Source organism: Phyllostomus discolor, chromosome 1 (genome assembly GCF_004126475.2).
Source record: "Phyllostomus discolor isolate MPI-MPIP mPhyDis1 chromosome 1, mPhyDis1.pri.v3, whole genome shotgun sequence".
Taxonomy (NCBI): domain Eukaryota; kingdom Metazoa; phylum Chordata; class Mammalia; order Chiroptera; family Phyllostomidae; genus Phyllostomus; species Phyllostomus discolor.
Genome location: NC_040903.2, coordinates 68,719,381 through 68,743,395, shown reverse-complemented (window position 1 = coordinate 68,743,395; position 24,015 = coordinate 68,719,381). Strand labels below are relative to the sequence as shown.

The following is a 24,015-nucleotide window of genomic DNA, read 5'->3' as shown; positions in this document are numbered from 1 at the left end:
TAAACCTTTGCTTTTAACTGCTAAGTAATACTTCATACCCTGTGGTATTCACTGCTGTTTACTTTTGTTCTCCCGTAATGATGGGCAACTAGGTGGCTCCCAGCCCCCTATCACCACAAACAGCTCTGTGGACTCAGAAGTGGGATTGCTCGGTTTACATATATTTAACTTAGACATCGAAGTACAGTCAAACCTCAGTTCTCGAACATGTTGGTTCTTGAAAATTTTGGTTCTTGAACAAGTTGTTCACAAAATAAATGTCTCGACTGTCTAACAAAACTTCGGGTCTCAGTTCTCTACCTGATGACCCTTTCATGCTGATACCTGTATGATTGATCAGTCATGCTTCTCTCAGGCGACAGAAAAAGGAGATTTGCTTGTCAGGCGGATCACTTCTCAAACAGTTTTATGGAGGGAATTAAGTTCAAGAACCAGGTTCAGCTGTACCACTAAGCTGCTCTCCAGATGGCTGTTCCAGTCTGCACCCCACCAGCAGGGTGTGTCTCCCAGCCCTACTCTCTGTCAGCACTGGGCACTCCTGTGCTTTCTAATTTGTTGTCAGTGTGTTGAATGTGAAGTGATACATGTAATCTCAGTTAAAGAACAATGCTGTATTATCTAAATGTCTAGCTCAAGCAAATGATATTGCTTAGTTTAAAGCTCTTAATATTAATACAATGTAAAGTGTTAGTTTTTCTTTTTCTTTCAATCCTTGCTCTTGCACATGTTGATATCATCATCAAGGAGGATGTCCTGTTAATTGTACCCCCTACCCCAACACCTGTCTATGGGCTGTACATTATATTAGAATAATTGGTGTGTGCAACCATCTCTAGGTTTTCTTTTTTCCTCTAACAGCTTTATTGAGAAATCCACCTATCCTATAATTTACCAATTTAAAGTGTACAATCCAGTGGTCTTTTTATAATCATGGGGTGGTACAATTATCATCTCACTCCAATTTTAGAACAACTGTTCCCCTGAGACAAAATCTCCTGTGCATTAACAGTCACTCCCCTTACCCTCTCTTCTGTTTTGATTCATAAAATATAACATGCTTTCACAGTTTAAATGGCAAGTCAATGTTTTTTAAAAAAAGTTGTCTAGAGATTCAATCAGGTTTTTAAATAACAGTTGGACAGTCTATGTAATAAAGAGCCACGTTTAGACTGGTGTTGATAACGTATCTATTCAGTTGTTGCTCTTCACTCATGAGCAGGAGCATTATTTTTCCTCAGGCTTTGGGAGAATCTTTAGGAAAAGGTGATGATCACAAAGACATGGACATCATTACCAAATTCCTTAAGGTATGTGCTTTTAAGTTTAAAAAGGACATTTTTATGGTTAATAATTGTTTTTATAGTTTTGCATTGTCAAGAGTTAAAGACTGGGAAGGGAAAGGTCAATAAACATTTCTGATGTGCACTGTTCATGAATTTGCTATGCATTTGGATATAGAGGTTAATCAAAGACAGCATATTTAAGTTTCTCTGGCACTTTTTAAAAAGCTGGCTTATTAACGTAAATACAAAGAATAGAATTACAGCAGTGGATAGAACATGAATTATGGGGAGCTCTACATTTTTTTGAAGCACTCGAAGGACTACAATGAGGGAAGAGTTCTAGAAGCTTTTGTGGGAGGTGATGACAGTAAAGAGAAAGGAAGGAGGGAAGAAGACATTGGCAGTGAAAAGAGCAAACACATGAGTAACCTTTCAGAGACTTTTCATTTTCTGTTACTCACACAGCTCTTTATTCTTGCTGTGATATGCTCATTCTATCTTCCTTCTCAGCATACTGTCTTTAGTAGTTTAGCATTTATTAAAAAATATTTCGTGTTCAGTCCTGCGAAGTGAAAGGTCGCCGGTTTGATTCCCAGTCAGGGCACACGTTGTCTCTTACAGGCAAGTGATTGAAGTTCCCTTCTTACATCAGTGTTTCTCTGCTCCTCTTTCTGCCTTCTTTCCCTCTCCCTAAAGTAAATAAGAACTTTTTTTTTTTAAAGATTCTGAATCTATTGAGGAAGTGATATGGAACTAGATAGGGCATGAAACTATTTATTATGAACTGGGATTTTAGAGTGACAGCGCCTCCTTATATAGGATTGCACAGGAAGGCCAGTAGTTGGGTGTGTTCTCCGCAGCCCGTGCTGTCACCTGCCTCTGGAAGGGTGCTCATCGCACAGGTCAACCCAGTGGGTACTGCAGTCATTTTCCGGGGTTGGTTGGGGGGAGAGTATGGGTCATAGGTTCTTTTTTTTTCTATTCTGTTCTCTTTTATGGGAATTTTTAGTTAAATTATTGTCTCTATTGCAAAAGTAGAAAGTCCACATAGTACGACATCGAACTTGGGGGATTTATTAACTATCACAGGCAAATGGTGCTATGGCTGATAATCTAGGTGGGGCAAATTTGGTGTGATAGAAATATAAGTAAAAGTTTATTTCTGTCAAATACTTATTCATGTATTTGGGTAATTCTTTTGGGGGGAAACAGATTATCTTTGAACTAGGAATATATATATAGAACAGGGAGGTTTATGAATTCCCAAAGGTGCTACTTTAAAACATATGTGACAGAATCAGCAGATACAGTTCGTTAATTATTAGTGGATGATAATGTAATCCGTCAAGAAATTTTCTGTAAGGATGGTACTACACTGCTTTGTGCATTAGCGAACTTTTAAACCTGTTCAGCCACTGGGTGGCGCTGCAGTCTAAATTTACCCATTCTTTCCACAGTTCCTTCTTGGTGTTTGGGCTAAAGAACTGAATGCCAGAGAAGACTACGTGAAGCGCAGTGTGCAGGGTAAACTGAACAGTGCTACACAGAAACAGACCGAGTCTTATCTCAGACCCCTTTTCAGAAAGCTACGGAAAAGGGTAAGGAATCTCAAAAAATGATATCCTTAATTGATTTTTTAAAAATAGCATACAGCCCCAACTGGTGTGGCTCAGCTGTTTGGGCATCATCCTGCAAAATGAAGTTCAGTTCGATTCCAGGTCAGGGCATGTGCCTGGTTTGCAGGTTCAGTCCCTGGTCGGGGTGTGTGTGAGAGGCAACCAGTCAATATTCTTGTCCCTCCCTTTTTCCTTCCCTTTCCCTTCTCTAAGAAGAAATGAAGCCTTTAAAAAAAAAATCTTCATTGTATTTATTTACATTACATTTTAGTCCCCATATACACCCCTTCCCCCAGCAATCACCGCACTGTTGACCATGTCCATGAGTCCTTTTTCTTTTGTTGTTCAATTTCTCCACCCTCTAAAATCTTCCTCAAATAGCTGTCATCTTGCCCTCCATCTATGAGTCTGTCTGCATTTTCCTTGTTAGTTCAGTTTGTTGACTAGATTCCTCATATGAGTGAAATCATATGGCATTTGTCTTTCTCAGACTGGCTCATTTCACTTAGCACAATGTTCTCCAGGTCCATCCATATTGTTGCAAAGAAAACATTTTCTTTTTTACACCCGAATAGTATTTCATTGTGTAAATACCCCATAGTTGTTTTATCATCTGTTAATGGACACTTTATGACCATCAGTGGACTGCTTCCATATCTTGGTGATTATAAATAATGCTGCAGTGAACATGGGTGATTATGTTCTTTTGAATTAGTGTTTTGGGTTCCTTTGGATATATTCCCAGAGGTGGGATTGCTGGGTCAAAAGGCAGATCCGTTTTTAATTTTTGAGGTATCTCCATACTACTTTCTACCGTGGCTGAACCAGTCTGCATTCCTAGCAACAGTGCAAAAGTATTCCTCTTTCTCCACATCCTTACCCGCACTGGTTGATTTATTGATGATAGCCATTCTGACAGGTGTGAGGTGCTATCTCATTGTGGTTTTAATTTGCATTTCTCTCATGAGTGACATTGAACATCTTTACATATGTCTGTTGGCCATCCATATGTCCTTGTCAGAGAAGTGTCTATTCAGGTCCTTTGCCTGTTTTTTAACTGGGTTGTTAAACTGAACAGATACATAGAGAAAAATAAGACTAGACCACCTTCTTAAACTACACACAAGAATAAATTCAAAATGGATCAAAGATTTAAATGTTAGACCTGAAACCATAGAAATCCTGGACGAAAACATAAGCAACCAAATCTCAGACATTGCTCACAGCAATTTTTTATTGGATATGTCTTCCCAGGCAAGGGAAACAAAAGAAAAAATAAATGAGTCTACATCAAACTAACTAAAAAGTTTTTTCACAGCAACAGAATAAAAAGATAACTCACAGAATGGGAGAACATATTTGTTGAGACATCTGATAAGGAGTTAATATTCAAAATTTACAAAGTACTTAAATTCAACACCAAAAAAACCCAATTAAGAAATAAAATAAAAAAATAGACATATGAAATTAGAATAAATTCACTCTGAAATGACACACAGTAGCTTCCAAAATTAATTTTGCTCTTTTTTCTTTTCCAGAATCTTCCTGCTGATATTAAAGAATCCATAACAGATATTATTAAATTCATGTTGCAGAGAGAATATGTGAAGGTACATCGCCATGCTGTGCGTTGGAATTGTGGTTCTGAGCATGCCTATCTAGGTTGTGCACATACTATGTTCATTTCGTGAGGGAATGTTTATGACATAGGAGATTTAAAAATAAATGTAAAATTAATTATTTTTTTAAAAAAACACCTTTTATTTTCCTAATGTATTGCCACCTTAATTTTGGGCATTTTATATTAAATTTTCAGACCACACTGTATTTTTTAGTCCTTTTTAAGGCAGATATAAAGATTCTTCAGATCACGTACTAGATATGGGCAAGGTGCATTTCGTGCCTGGGAATGAGTTTCAAAATTTGCAGATTGTTGGTTATAGCTCAGGACAAATTTTTCCACAGAAACAACGTTGTATAGATACAAATACGTACTACTCCTAGCTAAAGGGTTGTACTAATGACAGAGTGGAATCTGACCACCCTTTATAGTTGTTTCTATGAGAATGTGTTCCATGCCAGCCCGCCAGCGCTCATCTCTCCCATTTCAGGACTGCAGCAGCAGCAGGCCCCTTGTTGGGGAAGACTTGCGCTTGCTCCCTCCTGAATGGGCCCTGGGAGGCGGTGGCGTGGGGGAAGGGCTCTGGTGCCCAAGCACAGCTTGGGTTTAGAAAGGGGAGCATGGAGGGCTGTTGGTTGGTGGAGCGGTAGAAGAGAAGGGCCTGGTGCACCAGTGGTGGAGATGGGAAATGGGATGTAGCTTGGTGGGATGTAGTTTGGTGGGCCGTAAGCCGAGGGTGAGGAGCGGGGCTTCTGCTGGCTGTGCCTCCCGGGAGAGTGGCAGTGGAGAGCCTCAGTGCGGCAGTTCCCGTGCGGCAGTTCCCGGTCAGTGGACAGGGCTCCGACAGCGCTGCAGGAACGCCATTGCTTCTTCCTGGGCTCTGCGTGTCTGTGCTCAGAAGGGGCTGCTGGCCTTCCTGGGTGACTGGGTGGTCTCCTTGATCAGAGCCTCAGGCAGATGAGGCTAAAGTATTGTTTTTACTCCCTCTGTATGGGAGCCAGTTAGTTTTATCAAAGAAAGTGCTTCTGTTTTATGGCTATTAATTGTATTCTTGGACAGTTTCTGTTAGTTGCATGCTGCTTACCAAGGATAGCATTGGAATGGATGGGTAAGGGCACCATCACTACAAAAGAACTCAGGTCACCTGCCTTTCCTCTTGTTACATTTCTCATTCTCATATATGAGAATCAGGTGAAAGTTTATGACATATAAACTGCACAAAGAACCAAGAAACTTTAATAACCTGTTTGGACAGTTTTCTTTGGACATTTAGGAATCTAAATATTGGAAACTTGATCAGTTAATATCTAGTGTTCAAGTTACACATGTGGGGATCAGTGATAAAAATATGTATATAGCCCAAGTGGATTGAGTGCCGGCTGGCAAACCAAAGTGTTACCAGTTTGATTCCCAGTCAGGGCACGTGCCTGGGTTTCAGGCCAGGTCCCCAATAGGGGGTGCTTGAGAGGTAACCACACATTGATGTTTCTCTCTCTTTCTCCTTCCCTTCCCCTTTTTAAAAGTAAAATAAATATTTTTTTTTAAAAAAAGGTGTATAAGCCCTTTAAAAATTAAGCTTAAAAAAATTCGGTACAGCAAATTCAAATTTATCTTTAGGGATGAAATGATTTTTCAGTTAACCAATTTTTAATACCCGATATTTTTAAAATTTATTCTGCATATCAAACACATTGGTGTTTGATATATTTTTATTTTTAAAGCTTGTTTAAAAAGATTGATTTATTTCTAGAGAGAGGGGAAGGGAGGGAAAAAGAAAAGGAGAGAAACATCAATGTGTGATTGCCTCTTCCCTGCCGCTAACTGGGGTCTTGGCCACAACCCAGGTATATGCCCTCATTGGGAATCAAACCAGCAACCCTTTTGTTTGCAGGCCTGTGCGCAATGTACTGAGCCACACCAGCCACGGCAGGAGTTTGACTTTTTAAACAAAAATCTATTTGAGGCTTGGGTATATAGGCTTCTCTGAAATGCTCAAGGTCTTTTAGAATTTCCTTGCTATTCTGTTTTCCTTGCAAGTTACCAGGCTTATTTTAGAAAAAGAGCCATTCTTCTTCATTGGTTTCTGTCTTTATTTTTATAGCTCTTACAATAATTTAGGGTTCTAAGCAGGTGGGAGGTTTGTGGGACAGGGTGAAGTGATCCCATGCTTTAGCCGATTCAAGAGCCAGTATTTATTCTCTGTTTACACCCCTGCTGTGGGCCCTATGTGACAGCCCCAGCGTGCAGAGCCCCCGCTGCTGTCAGAGGTCTGACTGCTGTGCAGGGAGTGGGCACCGGTCAGGTTGGATTGTGAGGAACTAGTCAGCCTCTGTGTTCTGTGTGACCACCGGTCGGGAAGACTAGGTAGGAAGGGGATCTAAACGAGAGTTTCTGGCAGTACATCTAATCACCTGCCTGGTAATTCCAGATTAAAATGCAGTAATATTCAGTGCACAAAGGCTGTTGAGGAATGTTTGTCTTTTCACTCACAAGATTAGCTTTGGTTTCTGTTTTTCCATGGACATTTGTGGTCTGGGCAGGACAGTCAGTCATCCCATATTTTAACTCCTTTTGTTTGAATAAGGGGAATGGTAATATTTTCAGCATGCTTAAGAGATGGCTGAAAAGTCATAAAAAGCTGTGAAATATTTGAAATAAAAATTTGGACCAACACAATATTTTCTGCTCTTCTGATCTCTTCTTAATCTTTCTTTTTAGGCTAATGATGCTTATCTTCAGATGGCCATTGGAAATGCCCCTTGGCCCATTGGTGTCACTATGGTTGGTATTCATGCCAGAACTGGTAGGGAAAAGATTTTCTCCAAGCATGTTGCACATGTTTTAAATGATGAAACACAGAGGAAATATATTCAGGTAAGCAGTTTGGAGGGAAAGGCATTTCTCTGGAGTTTAACGTTCTCTAATTCCAAAACTATATATTTTGAGAGCAAAAGAACTATAGCAAAAAGGACATGTCATGATAGAATATAAGCACAGTTCTTTTTTTTTTTTTTAGCATAGTTCTTTAAGACATCTTCACCGAACAAAACAAAAACTTTTTAAGTTTCACATATCAGTGATCCCCAGCATCTTTGGCACCAGGGCCAGTTTGATGGAAGACAGGTTTTCTACGGGGCAGGGTGGGACGGGGCAAGGAGGTAGGGTAGGAGGAAACAAGAGGTGGAGCTCAGGTTGCAATGCAGTGGAAGCTTAGCTCTCCGGCCTGCTGCTTATCTTCTGCTGTGTGGCCAGTTCCTGACAGGCCATGGATCATTACTAGCCTTGGGGGCTGGGGACCAATTCCAGATGCAAAGCCAGGTTGAAGGGTGTACCTTAGCATTAAAATAAGACTATTACAGTTTGTTTTGGGTGTTTACAGAAGAGCAGCAAATTCAGAATTTTTGCAGTAAATCTTGTTTTGTTGCTTTTAAGGTAGATTTAACATGTACTAGGATAAAACATATGAATAGTAAACATTTGGCTTTAATGAAGATAATTTTTTTAATTTAATTTAAAAATTTTAAAAAACATTTTTTTCATTACCATTTATCTCCCACACTCTGTGGCCATCATCACACTGTTGTCCTTGTCCATGAGTTTTTTCCTTTTCACTCAACCCCTTCACCCGCCACCCCCGCCAGCATCACCTCAAAGCTGTCGAGTTGCTCTGAGTCTTTCTCTGTTTGGCTTCTTAGTTCACTTTGAACATAATTTTTAAGTAACTTGTAATAAGACTTCTCTACATGATAGCTCAAAAGTGTTTATAGTTTTGTTTTGTTTTTTTAGTTGTATACACATCACATGAAATCGTGTACAGTATTTGGTTAAATTTTTATCCTTAGTGGGAAAAATCAACTCTCTTCTTAGCTTTTTGTCAAGAATTTCAGGTTGTATCTGTATAACAGCTTTTGCTGGATGTTAATTCTAAAGGTAGAAGATGACATCCTGAAAGTTTACTTAAAATTTAAAATTTGTTTAAAATGTATGAAGTGCCTACAGGTTTTCTGAAAGAGAGCAACCATTACCATAATCATGAATTACCTTTTGGTTTGTATTTCAGTGCCAAGCGATAAATACTTATTTGTGTTATGCTTTATTCACATATATTGGCATTTTTAAAAATCATTTCATCCAGATTCCCTGATATAAACTGTATAATTTATAGAGTTCAGATATACTTATGGAAATTTAAAGACATTCCCATTTTTTTAAATAACCACTAGCGACTATGAAAGGCCAAAAGCTTTTAGTTGAGGGGGGGGGGGTGGGTGGGAGATGTTTGGCTTTAACAATAGGAAACAATTTCCAGTGATTAAATTTGCTTAGTGTGTTTGGCTAAGCCTTAGTCAAAGATGTAGTGTGTATAGGAGTCCTGTAATTAGATAAAATGTCTTAGTTAAAGAACATTTCTTTTTTAAATAATGATAGCTCCCCATTAAATGGTTTTTAAAAAGGTATGCCAGTGCTTATTTTTAAAGCTTTCTGGTTTATATTGGAAGCTACAATCACCTATCTCTCTTCAGTAGTTCATCCCTTTTAAGTGTTACTCTCATTAAAAAAAAATTCTTTTTTATTCCACTGAGATGATGAGGCATAATTGGTGACCATACTGTGTCTGAGGTTTGGGAATGGGTCTGACCCAAATCCAGTCACAGTTCTGTGGATGGATGTGGGCATGACAGCACGATTGGGTGACTCCCAGCTTGCGAGTGAGGGAAGCCATGGATCGCTGAGCAGGAGTCCACACTTGCTCTGGTGCACGCTGGTGACATACGCTTTAGGTTCTTAGAGCCCACAGTGCTGTCCTAGTGACCGAGTCTGATGGCCACACAGAGAGGTGCGGTGATCAGACTTAGGCAACAAGAAACCATAAGGGGGACAGAGTGTGAGTTAAGGTAGAAAAGAGACTGGCATTGTGGAAGTACTTGGCAGACTGTAGAAAGGACAGATGCTTTTTTTTTTTTTAAGGTTTCATTTATTTATTTTTAGACAGAAAGGGAGGGAGAGAAACATCACTTGGTAGCCTCTCGCACACACCCATGCCAGGTATAAAACAAAACCTACAACTGAGGCACGTTCCCCGACTGGGAATCAAACCTGCAACCTGGCTTTGCTGGATGACGCCCAACCAACTGAGCCTGACTGGTCAGGGGAAGGAAGGACAGATTCTTCAAATAGAACATTTAGCTAGGATGACCATAAAGGAATTTGGATCCAGCAACCTAGTTGCTTTAGCATACCTCTGAGCAATGTATAGGAGAACAAAATGAGGGAATACAGTGGACCATGAGGGTAATAAAATTACAGTGACATGATACGGTCACTGGAAAGTCACATGATAGCTTATACTATATTATAAGACATGGTAATTTTGTGTTGGTTGCACAAAGCAAGTTCAGTTAGACACCTAGTGACCACTTAATGATGGGTGCCCAGTGAATATTTGCTGATCAAATCGAATGAATACTCCATAGGACAAGAGAGTCCTTGAGAAAGGAAACTCTTTGTGGAGATGTGGGCAAAAGAGGTATAGATAATGGAAGAGCTTTTTGGTGGAGGAGGGAGTAAACTTGTCCTATATGGTGGTGGGCTGATTCACGTACAAGACAGACTTCTAATCAGTGTCAGGAGATACTTTTTGTAAAACATTTAATTTTGAAATAAATATAGGCTCACAGAGGTTGCAAAGATAGTACAAAGAAGCTTTTGGCCAGGCAGAATTACCCGAGGTAGGAATAGGGCCACTCTGGAAGAGATGGGGGAGGTCCCTACAACGTGATGTCAGCAAGCTTCGAGTTACCCATGCCCTTCCTGGTCCTTCTGGCCCTTAGATGCTCTGGTTCTTTTCTGCCATTGTCCTAGAGGCCACTGCTTACACCTGAGGTTGTGGACTAGCATGCCCTGGACAGCCAGGTAACAAATGAACTGCACATCGAGGAACACCTGTGTTTTGTGTCCCCACTTTTCCCGCAGGCACTCCCAGCAGCAGTATTCATTTCTGCTCAGCACCCCTGGTGAGAAAAGCGGGCGGTGCCGGCACAGAGTGACGTGTCAGCCCGTGCCGAGGCTGGTGGTGTTGGTGTCACTGCAGCTCATTGTTTCCTTGTAGGAGTGTGCTTCCAGCGTTGCTCCATCTCTACTTATTTATTTATTATTTTGGTATGAGCAGCCAAAATTGTTATTTCTTTTAAATGTAGACACTCCTGTTTTAAAAATATCAGCACCAAATATTAAAAAATTAACATTGTTTAAGGCCAGATCAATTTGTGATCTATGTCATTAAAACTCAAGGCAAAACAATGCTGCCACCACCCCCAAGTTAGAGTTATATCAAATTCTTAGTTACTTTAACTGAGTAATTTCCTAAGCTGTCTTATGAATCTCCTTCTTAGTTTGGTATTAGATGAGGTCGATTTGAATTACCTGAAAAAGAGAGACAGTTTAAAGATGTCACTTGAAGTTTAAGTCTGGTGTTGGCAAACCTTTTGTTAAAGATCATAGGCCTCTGTCACAAGTACTCACCGCTGCAGCTGCAGTGCGGTCACTGCCTGTGGCTGTGTTCCCCTAACACCTCCTTTATAACAGAGGCCGGTGGCTTGTGGCCATAGTTTGGTGACCCCTGGTAAGTGCATAAACCTGAATCTTTTCTACACTAAGATGTTTGCTGTGGAGGTAATTGCAAGTCATTTAATGGGGTAATTGATTCTTTTAAAATTAACATAGAACATACCAGCAAACAGTGTAGTGTGTGAAGTGTGCTGATCTTAATTGTAGAGCTCAGTGGTAGAGCCGGGGGAGAAACATCCGTGTGAGAGAGAACCGCGATCGGTTGCCTCTTGTGCACTCCCTGTCTGGAGCAGAACCTGCAATCTAGGTACTCGCCCAGACTGGGAATCAAACCTGTGACCTTTTGGTTTACGGGACAACACTCCAACCAACTGAGCCATGCTGGGCAGGGCATAATGATTCCTGGTATTTGTAATATGTATCAAGATGTAAAACAAGATTTAGACATAGAATATTTCTAGCAGCACTCCAGAAGTTTCCTGGATGCTGTTTCCCAGTGTGAATCCTCCCTGTTAGCAGAGGTAACCACTGTTCTGATTTGTGTCATTTTTAGTTAATTTTATTTGTTCTTGGCCATCATTTCAATGGAATCTTAAAACATGTGGAGTAATTATTTGTTTTATTTAGAAATACTGGTGAGAAATATCTGTTTTATGAAGTATGGTAGAAGACAGTTCAAGGGGTTCACTCTAATATGATTTCATCCTTTGGTTTTATGCAAACCTCTGTAGAATTTAAACTGTGGAAAGTTGTTTGATGTGTTTCCTTTCTTCCAAAAATGAAACACATCTCATGGAGGATTTCCACACTGTGTGGATCAAAGAAAAGTTGTGTAGTCTGTTAGGTGGCCTCCGATCTAAGGGTGAGCCTTAGATTTGGCTTGTTTAGCTCAGTGGTTTGAGCACCGGCCTGTGAACCAAAATGTTGCCGGTTCGATTCTTGGTTGGGCACATGCCTGGGTTGCAGGCCAGTTCCCTGGTAGGGCGTGTGTGAGGGGCATCCTAACGATGTGTCTCTCACACATCTATGTTTCTCTCCCTCTCTTCCTCCCCTCCCCCCTCTCTAAGAAATAAAAACAAAAATAAAATAAAAAAATCTAAGGGTGAGATTTAAATTGATGGTACTAAGTTCAAGGACTTTTTTCTGCGAAATACAGATGTAGCTTTTGGCCCAGATTTGGGCATAAAGCTTCTTTTATACAGGTTATAGGAAGTTCGTGATTATTTATAGACTTTATAATTCTTGGAAAGGTTCACATCTCAGGTGTCTTTGTCTATTGGTAAAGAAGAAAAGGATGAAATGGTGAAATTGACATCAAATGGTTGTTACCTTCTCTAGACATTCCTCTCCGCCCTTGCTTCCTTTGTCCTGTGTCCCAGAAACCCGGCTTTATGAACAGCATGGACAGGCTCCCTTGCCCTCTGGCTTCTGACTGGGGCAGGCAGTGGGTAGGGCTGGGAGGCATTTTGTAGGAGGAAGAAGAATGAGTTTGGGGTATCCATTTCCTTGGGTTCCTGCCTGTGGAGTCATCATGCCTGCACCCTCTGCCCAAGGCCATATCTTCTCTCAGTGCCAGTCTCCATGCAGTCACCCTGCGAGGGCTTTAGTAAGAACTCTCCTCCTATGCCACTTCAGGACTCAGGCTGGCCACAACCTCCCAGTATTGTCAGCTCTGGGCTGCTGTACTCTCTCAGTGTCTGAAGTCCTGTCCACTCCTTTGTCAAGTCCTTGGAACTGCCACTGTCACCTTAAGCAGTTTGAGTGTGGCCTCTGTTTCTTGGTGATACCCTCCCTGATCTGTGTAGGCTAACTGATCTGTGTGCTGTATTTCCACACAGGTTTCTTTGGGGACTAGAAGATTAAGAGTAATTTTCATTCCCAGTAACCTTGCTTCAACTTTCACTATTACAGCAGGCAGAATGCCCTGTGTTGTTTTTCTGTGGCACATTGTTTATAAATTCCCTAGTAAAGACATCACTCCAGCATTTTATACCAGATATCTCAATCCGTATTTCAGGTTTTGGCATATTTCACGTATACTAGCATTTGCCAGATTTGTTCATGGAACATTTACAAATCTATAATGTATTCACATATTGCCAAATGGTATAACAGAAAGACTCACTGCTGTGATGAGTGGTCACAGCTTGGCCCACATGTTGAATACACGATGTCACGGTTGGTTGGTTGGTAAGCACTCCCGTGCATCACATCATATGTTGTCCATTGTGGGTCACGCAGGTTCCTGCTACTTCCTGGCGTGCTTGGCTCTGTTAAACCATTTCTTAAAGGCAAGTTATTGCAGTTTAATAGAACTTTGGCGGCTCACTGACAGCACTTTTTAAACAGCCAGATGGCACATGTCACTCAGCTTCTCTCTTATTCTTCAGCTTCTCAGGCTGTACTGCTAAATGGGCCTGTGCTTTCATCTTCAGGCCTTAGTTCTTACAATGTAGACTTGTAACAGGTACAGAAATAATGGCTCTAAGAAAGTATCTTTTATACTTCAATAAAAGATTTCTTAAAAAGAAAAAGAATCTTTTTCAAGTCCTATTAGCTAATGATAGTTTAGGAAAGAAAAGGGAGAGCACATGTCCGTGCTGTTCCAGCCTGTTGTGCCGGTGGGACATACCTCCCACCTGTGGCTGCCTTTAAGAGAAAAACGTTCCTGAAAGAAAAGATTCCATATGGAGCTGTTGTCCACGAGCACGAAAAAGGATGGGTGAAGGAAGATGGCATGAAAATCTGGTTTAACCAAGTCTGGCCACGAAGACCTGGAGGATTACTTAAAAAAACAGCTTTGCTCATTTTTGATGACTTCAAAGCCCACGTTACACAAGTGCAAAAGCAATCGCAGCGGACTTGAAACCCAACTTGCTGTGATACCTGGTGGGCTAACCAGCCACCTGCAACCTCTTGGTGTGTCAGTAAACAAGTCCTTTAAGGTCCTAATAAAGAAGGAATGGATGTCATGGATGCAGTCAGCTGAAAATGATTTAACACCTACAGGCAGGATCAAGAAAGCATCCATCATCCAGGTCCATGACTGGATCCTAAGATCATGGGATGGTCACAAGAAGAAAGTGGTTGTGAAATCATTTAAAAAATGGAGCATCAGTGATGCTGTGGATGGAACTGAAGACAATGATGAAATTTAATGGGATAAGGAAAGTCACTCTTTAGAAGACACCAGTAATGTAGAAATTGAAGAAGATGATACCTCTGAACTCACAATTGAGATGGCCACTGTCTGGCAGTGACCGTGAATGCTGCAGATGTTCATCAAAACACCAGAAAACATACACATGGACAACCGAGTCCTGTGGAGAAATAGGGATGAAACGGCCACTCTCTCTAGTGGGGAGTGCCCCGTTCTCTCGCCTGAGCAGGCTTTTATTAAGAATGCAGATACAGTTTGTGGATTATAGTCTGGCAGGGAAGATAAAACAAGTAGGTAGTTTTCAAAGGGGCTGGCAGATCTCCCGCTGGTATTCTGGGGTTTTATCATTTAAGAAGACTACAGGACCTAAAAGGCTAGTTTTGTTTTCTGCCTCTGCCTTCATATTCTAATTCAAGAGCATCCTCCAGCAAGCAGATTTCACAGGATCTTGCATATTCTATGTCCCAGGCCTGATTACCCCGGGGGTCTGCTGACTCTGGTCTAGACTGCACCACCCCTGTTATTTCTGTAGGCCTGAGTTGGGCAGAGAAGACAAAGGTAGCCGGGAGACTTGGATTTCTCAAAGACTCAGGCTTTGACAAAGCCGAGGGAGGAAGGGGTCAGTGTCGATCACCCCTTCATTTCCACAGCCCCCTGAGTCTCTTCCCTGAGGGCATTCCCATGTGACCTCGTCTGTCTTAGGTTCATCCTCTTTCTTAGAGAATTGTTACCCATCATTGACTGCCGATCATGCAGAGGGAGCCAGGCACTAGAACAGGCAGTGTTCATGCCAGGGAAATAAGTTTTGTCTCCTTAGTGTCTCCTGGTTCAGAGGCCTCTTACTCAGCCTTAGCCATGGGGGGTTACGGTTTCCTGAGACCAGGCAGGGCGGACCTCAATGGATAGTGACTAAGAGTTCTTGGCCTTCTGTGATCCACAAATACTGTAAATTTGTCACCAGTACATAAAATTTCTTATACCTGGTATCCTTTGTTGTGTTTTGTAGTTATTTGTCATTAAATTTCTTGTGCCACAATATGCTCAAAAATAAAGACTGAAATTCCTGTATAATACAAAAAAACAAGTATCTAAATATAAATAAATAAATAGTTGAATTACAAAATTAAAATGAAAGGTGAATTTCCTGAAAATTTGGCCAGAAACATGGGCACATATTATACATGGGAGTGGCTTACCTTATACACGGCAAAATATGGTAGTTTCTGAGGGATTCACATCACTCAGGAAGGGGTGATGTCATAGCAGAGCAGGAGACTTCAGGGCAAGTCTATATGCTGATCCATGAGGCTTCCAGTTTTTGTTCTCCACGGGCTGCTCTGATGCTGGCAGCCAGGCTTTTACCCCTAGTCAGGACATTGGAGCTTGGTCTCCGTGAGCTGATCCAGGAGAAAAGACCTACAATCACTAATACTTAGTATTACTCCAGTGACAAAACTGGCTTGCCCCTAGTGTCCGAAGATGAAGTTCCACTGATGAAGCCTCCTCATTCAGGGGGTTTCCTTTAGCTGTTTAGTGTCCTACTCAGTAACAAAACTGTTCACCTAGGACCCTCAGAAAGTTAGAGGAAGTTTCCAACATAAAGGACAGAAGCCAAAACAAACTCGAGGAAAAGAAGGAACTCAGGGAGAAAGTTATCGAATAGGGAAGAGAAAACAAAACCCCTCAGTTAAAAACTGAACAGCCTTAGATGAAGTCATAGCCATGAAATAAGAACAATCCACTATGAAGAGAAAGGGCAGAGAGTGAAAATGAGCTCTTGGAACTTAAACATTATGGCAGAAATGTAAAGATGAAATAAAACAAGATAGAGTTGAGGCAGTCTTGGCTGTGTGAAAGATAAAAGGATGAGGGAGTCAACCTGTAAGGTCTGCAACTGTTCAAACTTTGGGAAAAGGAGAACAGAAAAATTAATTGGAGGGTGAGGACATAAACAATGAATGCAGGAAAACTTCCCAGAGCTGAAGGACAGGAGATTCCAATGAAATGAAAACGAGAGCTCACTGAGTACACAGGCGAATGAACAGGAAAGGACTCACATCAAGGCAAAACATAATGAAGTATTGGAGGGTAAGGATAAGGAGAAGATTTTAAATGCTTCTGGGGGAAAGAAACAGGTCACTTACAAAGGCTCAGGGATTGAAATGCCATCACACTTCTCATTAAGAGTACTGGAAGCCAGAAGACGTTGGAGCAATGCCTCTGTAATAGTAAGGGAGAGAATTTTCAACTGATTCCTTTTCCATCTGAACTAACAGTCAAGCGTGAATATACACTCAAGGAATCTCCAGACAGTGAAGCCTCAAAATGTGCCCTCTCACGTACCCATCCCGGGAATCACCACAGTGACAGCTCGCACTTCCATGATGCCGTATGTGTGCTTCACTTCACCAGTGTAGAGCAACAGTGTGAGGATATTATGATATCTCTGTTTGACAAGTGGGGGAACTGAGGCACCGAGAATTAAGTTCCCAAGACCACATACACAGCTAGGAAGTGGTGAGGTTGGGATTTGAACTTAGCCCGTCTTAACTCCACTATGTGATATTGCCTCTACTTCAGGATGTGTTCCCCCAAGTGAGGGAAACAAACAAAAAAGCTGCGGGAAGTGAGATCCAGCCCTGGAGCAGGGAAAAGGAGCTCCCAGGCTGGAGGAGAAGGGATGCTCTCAGATGGCAGCAGTATACAACAGGGTCCGGAATCCAGCTGGCCTGGATCGGCACAGACAGGCAGAGGGCTCCAGGAAGAAAAAAGGGGGAAACAGACCCAGTACCGATGTGTTTGGTCACACTGAGAGTTGTCTCACTGTTGGAGAGTGAACGGTGACATCTGCATGGAAGAGCAAAAAGATGGGGAAGCACACCTGTGCAAAGAGGTCGGCGTCATACCCTGTGTGGTTCTGTTTGAAGAGTTTCTGTGTGGACATCATAAGGTACATCCTGAATACGGCGTTCCCTACGCATTGTGACTGTGGAGGGTGGGGAAAGTGTGTGCGGGTGCCTGCGTGCGTGCTTATGTGCGGCCAGTGGGTGTGATGTAGAGAATTACATCCTCAGCTTTCATGGTAGGAAGTCAGTAGGTTAAAAAATCAATCAATCAATCAATCAATCACAATAAAACACAGTATCAGCATAGTATTTGGAAATAGGGCAGTGAATACCAGAAAGAACACTTAAGAAATTTGAAAGGTTGCCTCTGGGGCACTGAAATGAGGGATTGGAAAGGGTGGGGAGGGGACTGCTCTTGTTTGATGTAAGAGCTGTGTGCCTTCTTTTTCCATGATAACACACAACACATGGGATTGTTCTTGACTGTTTTCTTTATAGTTCAGCCTCTGTCCTATCTGTTCGAGAATCTTGCTGGTTCTCTATTCAAAGTAGATCTGAAGTCTGATCCTTCTCACCACAGCCACTGGTGTCACCTGGGTCCAGCCACACCCTCTGTCATCTGCAGTGTTGCAGAGTCTCCACTGTGGCCCCTGAGCTTCTCTCCCTGTGCTTTCAGTTGGGTGTCTGTGCAGCACCCAGAGTGATCCAGTGAAGTCACACACCAGATTCTGCCGCTCTCTTGCCCAGCGCCCCACAGTGGTTCCCTAGTTCCCCTGGAGCAAGCCGAAGGCCTTTCAGTCATGCCCCCACATCCACCCCACCCCTTCCCTGCTTTACACTTGTCCATAGTGCTTATCATGATTTAACGTGTTAGGTATGTTACATATTTATTTTGTTTATTGTCTGTCTTCCCTTATTAGAACCTAACCTTACTGCGGGTGGGGAGGTTTTGTTTTGTTCCTGGCTGTATTCCTAGAGCATGGGAGAGTGCTTGGCACATAGTAGGCCCTGCGTAAAGATTCAATAAATAAATATCTTGCTATTATAAAAATAAAAATTGTATGCAAAAATACCACCAGTTTTTTTTGCATTGAGTTAACAGCTCCCTGCTTTACTAGTCTAAGCATCACAAGCAATTTGAAAGTGAAATCCTGAGGGATCCAGTTGAAAAGGTTTGTTTCAATTTGGAAAATAACCAGATGCTGTCGTGAAACTACGCCCCTTTAACTTTAAAATCTGTGCTGTGTACTATCAGTCCTCACTGCAAACTTTATCATACTGTAAACTGCTTATGACCCGGACTACTGATTGCCAGACTTTTTGGCAGTTAACATTTAGACAAGATACTAGCATTGATTTTTAAATCAGATTCTCCTTGGTGAGGGTACACAAACCTCACAGATTCTTTCTTTAAGAGGCAAGTTCCTAAGATTCCAGTTCTTGTCAGGAAAGTCACCCCCATCAGTCTTAACCCCCATTTGTCTTTTATTTGCTCATCCTGATTCGTGCCATGTTCTGCTGCTGCTAACACTGTTTGTGTTTCATCAGGGTGTTCTTTCTCCTGTTCACCCCTCTTCTCACCTGTTTCTTATGAGGTGTTTTGTTTTCAATTTGGGCTTCACTGTTGTTTGAATACGTAGGTAATTACAGAGTATTGAAGAGTTCTACATGCTTGGTGATGGTTCAGGAGGTACCTGTTATATCCGCCAACATTTCAAGGCAGTTCTTCACCTCTCCTCCTCAGGCTTCCAGACATGCTCTTCTATTGTTGTGTAGTGCAGTTGGAGCCGCATACTCCGCTTTCCCACTAAGTCATGAAGCTCTTTCTTTTAAGAGATGATATTTCATGGTATCATTTTGAGGAAATAAAACAAATTTGGGGAAATATTAGCTAAGAACCAGGCAGGGTGCTGTATGCACAATTTCATATTCAGTGTCCAGTATGGGCCTGCACTTGGTCAACCACTCACTGTCCTCTGGTAGGGTTCCATTCTTGTCAATGTGATGGGAATTGGGCGATTGTCATTTTTGTGAACTGAAGCTGAGAAACCTTAAAATAATTTTTGTCACAAATGACATTGGAGGTGATTAAAATTAAGCACTGCTGTTCTTGGTGGATGTTATGTTTAATGACTACTCCACATAGCTGTAGATATGTAGATTTTGTTAAGACTTTTGACAGCCTATCCTTGTAAATAAGGACACCCATAGGCTGGTAGATAAAACAGTTAGCAGGACTTATTGCTGGTTACAGAACTCTTCCCGGCACTGTTCCAGGGAGACCTAGAGCAGCCTGACCAGTTTCTGCCCTGGTCTCTGGCCTGTTTGTGAATTTGGATGATGACTTAGAGGTATCTTTGCTCACCGGTAGATGAGGAAGCTAAGAGGAATACCTGAAAACGAAATGCCAGCTAAGGGTGTTAAAAGATCACAGACGTAAGGATGAGTTGCAAGAGACTGGAAGAATTTTAAGAGTGATAGTTCTTGTCATCAGGTAAAATTATCACTATCAAGTTAAAGACTGGATAAGAACTGGCCTTAGCTGCAGGGGATAGAGAGCCCTTGATACTTGTGAGGCGGTGGGAATTTGTGGTGTGCTCTGTAGTTGTCTAAAAAGAACTGAAGGCCTCGGTTACACGGGTGGCAAAGGTCCGGAACAAAGGCAGTGCAGCCACAACACACTGAGTTCGGCAGGACTGGTCAGGTCACGTTTGCAGTGTAGCAGTCAGTGTCAGGATGTTCAAATGCTTTCATTATGTAGCATTTTGTGCATCCAAAGACACATGCTAGTTATGAAGTAAACAAAACAGGTATCTAAAGGCCTTAATTGCAGCTTAAGAACTAGAGCATTTTGAAAAGCGTGCATCTGTATTTTCCTTCTCTACCCCAGAAATAACCATCATCTTGAATCTGCCACTTCCTTGCTTTTTCAAAAATAATTCTGCCATGTTATATGTGTGTTTCTGAGCGATATATTATTTTTGAACTTGTTTTTGAGTTTTATTAAAATGCCTTATATTGTTGTGCAACCTTTGCCACTTGCTGTTTACACTCAGCATTGTTTCTAAGATTCAGGTACATCACTTGTTCTCAACCAGAGTCCCCACCTGGGCCATAGAACACACAAAGTGGTCCGAGTGCCTATTCTGACACGTTTCCCTAGGACGTACACAGGAGAGGAGCTGTCTCATTAGGTATAGTGGATGTTCGAGACTAGGCAGTGGGCCTTAACTGTCTGTTGGACCCAGAGTTGTTAGACGTTCTGCCTTGTTAATCATTGTGACCGCTGTGAAGTGCTCCATCTGTGAGCGTAGGGATGCTCGTTCACAGCCCTCCTGTGATGAACATTTGGGTGGTTTCCCATTCTGCTGCTGCTGCTATTGTTACTGTGACCGGTTGTGCTGTGACCACTGTGTCATGTCTCTGGGTGCACACAAAGAAACGTTTTGCTAGGTGTGCATCTGAGTGGTATTGCTGGGGACTGCCACATTTTAGTGGGGACATTGGTAAACTGCAGTGAATACAGAGGAGGACAAGTAAGGAAAGTCCCGAGGTATTGTAACAAACCTTTATTTTCCTTATTTTCTTAGGGATTGAAGAGGTTAATGACCATTTGCCAGAAGCACTTTCCTACAGATCCCTCAAAATGCGTGGAGTACAATGCACTCTGAGACCTGTGCATGGTATGTGGATACAGTGAGAAACTCCAGGGAGCACGGTGCAGACTTCTGGAACTTCTAGCAGGAACCAGGGAAGAAGACAAATGGATTTTCTAGACCCTGGCTTCTACCCAGTGCAGCTCTTGGTTTTAGGAAGTGTCTTGGCGCTCATGTCACATCTGACTGCAGACTGACTTCTGTGTGGCTGATGTATTAAATAGTTGAAAAACTAAGTTCAGAAAGACTCTCCCTAGTTTAAATGTGCAGACAGCAGTCACAGAAGGGGTTTAAAATGACTCTTTCCCTCAAGACCTGGGAGTTGCAGTTTGATGAGAAAGGTCATTTGAGGGTGGACTTGGTTGTTTCTGTAAAATATGGTGCTTTTCCTACTGTCCTATATGTCATATTTTCAGAAAGTATTTTTATATGTCTGCACAGAAATATGGAACCATTTAGTAAAACTTTATAGTCCTTAAATGTTGCTGAACATTTGCCATCCTGATAGAGAATTCAAATGTAAATGGTACAGTTGACTCAAATGTTATTTTTCTTGCATTACAAAACTTGCTTTTATTGTCTAAGGAGTAGAAAGTTTTGTCTTTGTTATCTCTTGGAACAGAGGACTGACAGGAAATACGAGTCTGAGAAACAAAGATGGTATGTTATAGCAACAGAAGTTCAAATTCAGTGGTCTCAGTACATGCAGGTCCAAGGGGGGAAGTGGGGTGTCAAGCCAGCCAAGAATGGGGGCATTATGATGCTGCTGGTCCTTCCTGCACTGGGACTGCCTGCAAGTTCCGTCCTCGTCAGACCTGTGGGGGACCGCTGTTCCCAGCTCCCTCCCTCCAGGCAGAAGAGAGGTGCCTCACTCTCGTCACTGCCCAACACAGTAGGCCCTGGGTCTGATTTCCACAAAGCAGGACTTCTGTGTCTTGTGTGTCACACCTGGGGAATTGTGATCGATCACTGTGCTTTCGGAGCTGAGAGGACTCGGTTGGTAGAGGGAAGTGGGTAGACAGAGTGTTTGTCACCTGTCCACGTACCAGGGGTGGCACTGGATGGTGGTGAGAGCGGGACTCTGTCTGAAGTCAGGACCTCCAGCCTCAAACGGTAGCTCTCCACCTCCTGACCATATGACCATGGCTAACTTAATCTTTCTGAGCCTCAGTTTCTTTGTCTGCAAATAGTAGCAATCACATGCTGCAAGAATTTTTAAAACGTGTATACCTGAGTATTTAGGCAGGGGTCATGACCTCGTTTCCTTTAGGTTGTCATATTTAAAAATGACAACAGCCAACAAAGTAGCCATCTGGTGCAAAGGAATCAAAATAATGAATGAAGCCAAATTGGCTTTTTGGTTTTTATTAGATTAGCAAAAGACACATTTTATGGTGTGCTGCAGAATTTTAGTAATTTATATGTGCCATGAGATGAAAAAGGTTGAACATTACTGATCTGGACCTTTTGCTATGTAGTCTTATTGCACAGGACTCGTTTATACGTCCTGCTGACTGACGGCTGCCCACGTGATTTCTGTGTACTCACCAGGTCACAGCATGGCAGTCGGTCATTTTCACACTGCCTCCCTCCTGTTTGCCGTTAGTTACTGTGCCACCTAGAGAAGAAACAGCATCATGTGACAGCAGTGCCGTCTAAAATTGATCAGTACGGATAGATCGTTTAAAAATACATGCAGCCCTGGCAGGTGTGGCTGAGTGGATTGAGTGGCAGCTTGTGAACCCAAAGGTCGCCGGTTCAATTCCCCGTCGGCACATGCCTGGGTTGTGGACCAGGTCCCCAGCTGGGGGCATGTGAGAGGCAACTGGTCACTGTATCTCTCCCACATTGATGTTTCTCTCCCTCTCTTTCTCCCTCCCTTCTCCTGTCTCTAAAAGTAAATAAATAAAATCTTTTTTAAAAAAGTAATTGTAGCATACTTTATAGTGCCGTGGCTGTTAACCATTTTGGGCTTGGGTGGAGGGAGGTGGGTTCAGAGATGTAGATCTCTCATAGAAAGTTTTCCATTTCTCTGAAGCTAAAGATTTCAGATCACTACAAATATCAAGTGGGTAGATAATAAAAAACAAGAATTCTTGCATTCTCTGAATCATGAAATTTTAATTTAGAAGATAACTGCCTATTGTTTTTAGCTCATGCTAAAACAATGATGGGATTCCTTTAAAACCAGTCACAATCCTGTCCTGGCCAGTATGGTCTTGTTTGAGCGTAGTTCAGTGAACTGAAAGGTCGCAGGTGTGATTTCTGGTCAGGGCTTGTACAAGAGGCAACTGATGGATGTTTCTCACATCAGTGTTTCCCCCTCTCTCTCCCTACTTTTCTCTCTAAAGTCAATAAGCATGTCCTTGGGTGAGGATAAAAATAAAATCAGTCACCACCCTGAAATACTTAGATTCTTCCCTTTCTTCTTCCCCACCCCTTCAGACTCCTATGCAAAGGAGTTGTGTCTTCTTAATTCAAATTTAGTAAAACACTGGTTTTCCCTCAAGTCCATACTACACTTCTGAGGAAGAAGCATGTTGCCATTTGCAAAAACAGCAGCATTTTTCAGCATAGAGCCTGTGGTGACCAGGGAGTCCTGGCAGTGATGAGAGTCTTGGGGGCGAATAAAGCTGAGGTCAAAGGCAATGGACCCAAGGGCAGGGGTAGGGGTGAGGAGGAGAGACCATCTAGTTCTTGTAGGAAAAGTGGGGAGGTCCTGAGACACCAGAGCGGGGAAGGCAGCTGTCTCTAACGAGACCTTAGGGACTTGCTGTGGGCTCTGAATCCTCAGACTTAGGAGGAATAGGAAATGGGATTGATAGCAATTCACTTCTTTATGTCAGTTTCTCCTCTCTGGTGACTTGCTGACCTGACCTACTCTAGCACTTTAGATTGCCCTCACATTCGACCCCAGTGAACACTTTAGAAATGCAACTGTCTTTTTATTCTGAAAGTAAGCTGCTTGGAAAAGACTGAATTATACTGAACTATAATTTTAGCTCACGGCCTACGAACAGTCTTCTCAGAGCATCATGATGACCATTAGCAAGTCTCGTCAGCCCAGCTCTCTGCCTCCTACAACCAACTTGATTAGAGAAGGCTTGTAGTTATATCAACATCCCTCTTGATCCCACCTGTCCATCATTCTTATAGGAGTTAATGTTGCTATTACTGCTTCATGTTCCTTTTACATGCAAACTATGCCCTAACAGGCAACCACACATTATCACATTAACAATATTAAACCATCCTTTACATGAGAA

At 42.1% G+C, this 24,015-nt stretch overlaps 1 protein-coding gene across 4 annotated transcripts in view; it reads left to right on the top strand.

The window, feature by feature from the left end:
• Window positions 1-22,064, top strand: part of PRPF18 (pre-mRNA processing factor 18) — a 46,698-nt gene extending 24,634 nt beyond the window's left edge. Inside the window, exons 7-11 of one of the 4 annotated variants that reach the window (XM_028506097.2) lie at window positions 1,239-1,307; window positions 2,741-2,881; window positions 4,438-4,509; window positions 7,239-7,394; window positions 20,684-22,064. In XM_028506097.2, coding sequence (XP_028361898.1) covers window positions 1,239-1,307; window positions 2,741-2,881; window positions 4,438-4,509; window positions 7,239-7,394; window positions 20,684-20,764 — 519 coding nt within the window. In that variant the 3' untranslated portion in view covers window positions 20,765-22,064. The remainder of the gene's footprint in view (window positions 1-1,238; window positions 1,308-2,740; window positions 2,882-4,437; window positions 4,510-7,238; window positions 7,395-20,683) is intronic. The other 3 variants (XM_028506098.2, XM_036024382.1, XM_036024387.1) reach the window with 3 other exon arrangements.
• The last annotated feature ends 1,951 nt before the right edge of the window (window positions 22,065-24,015 follow it).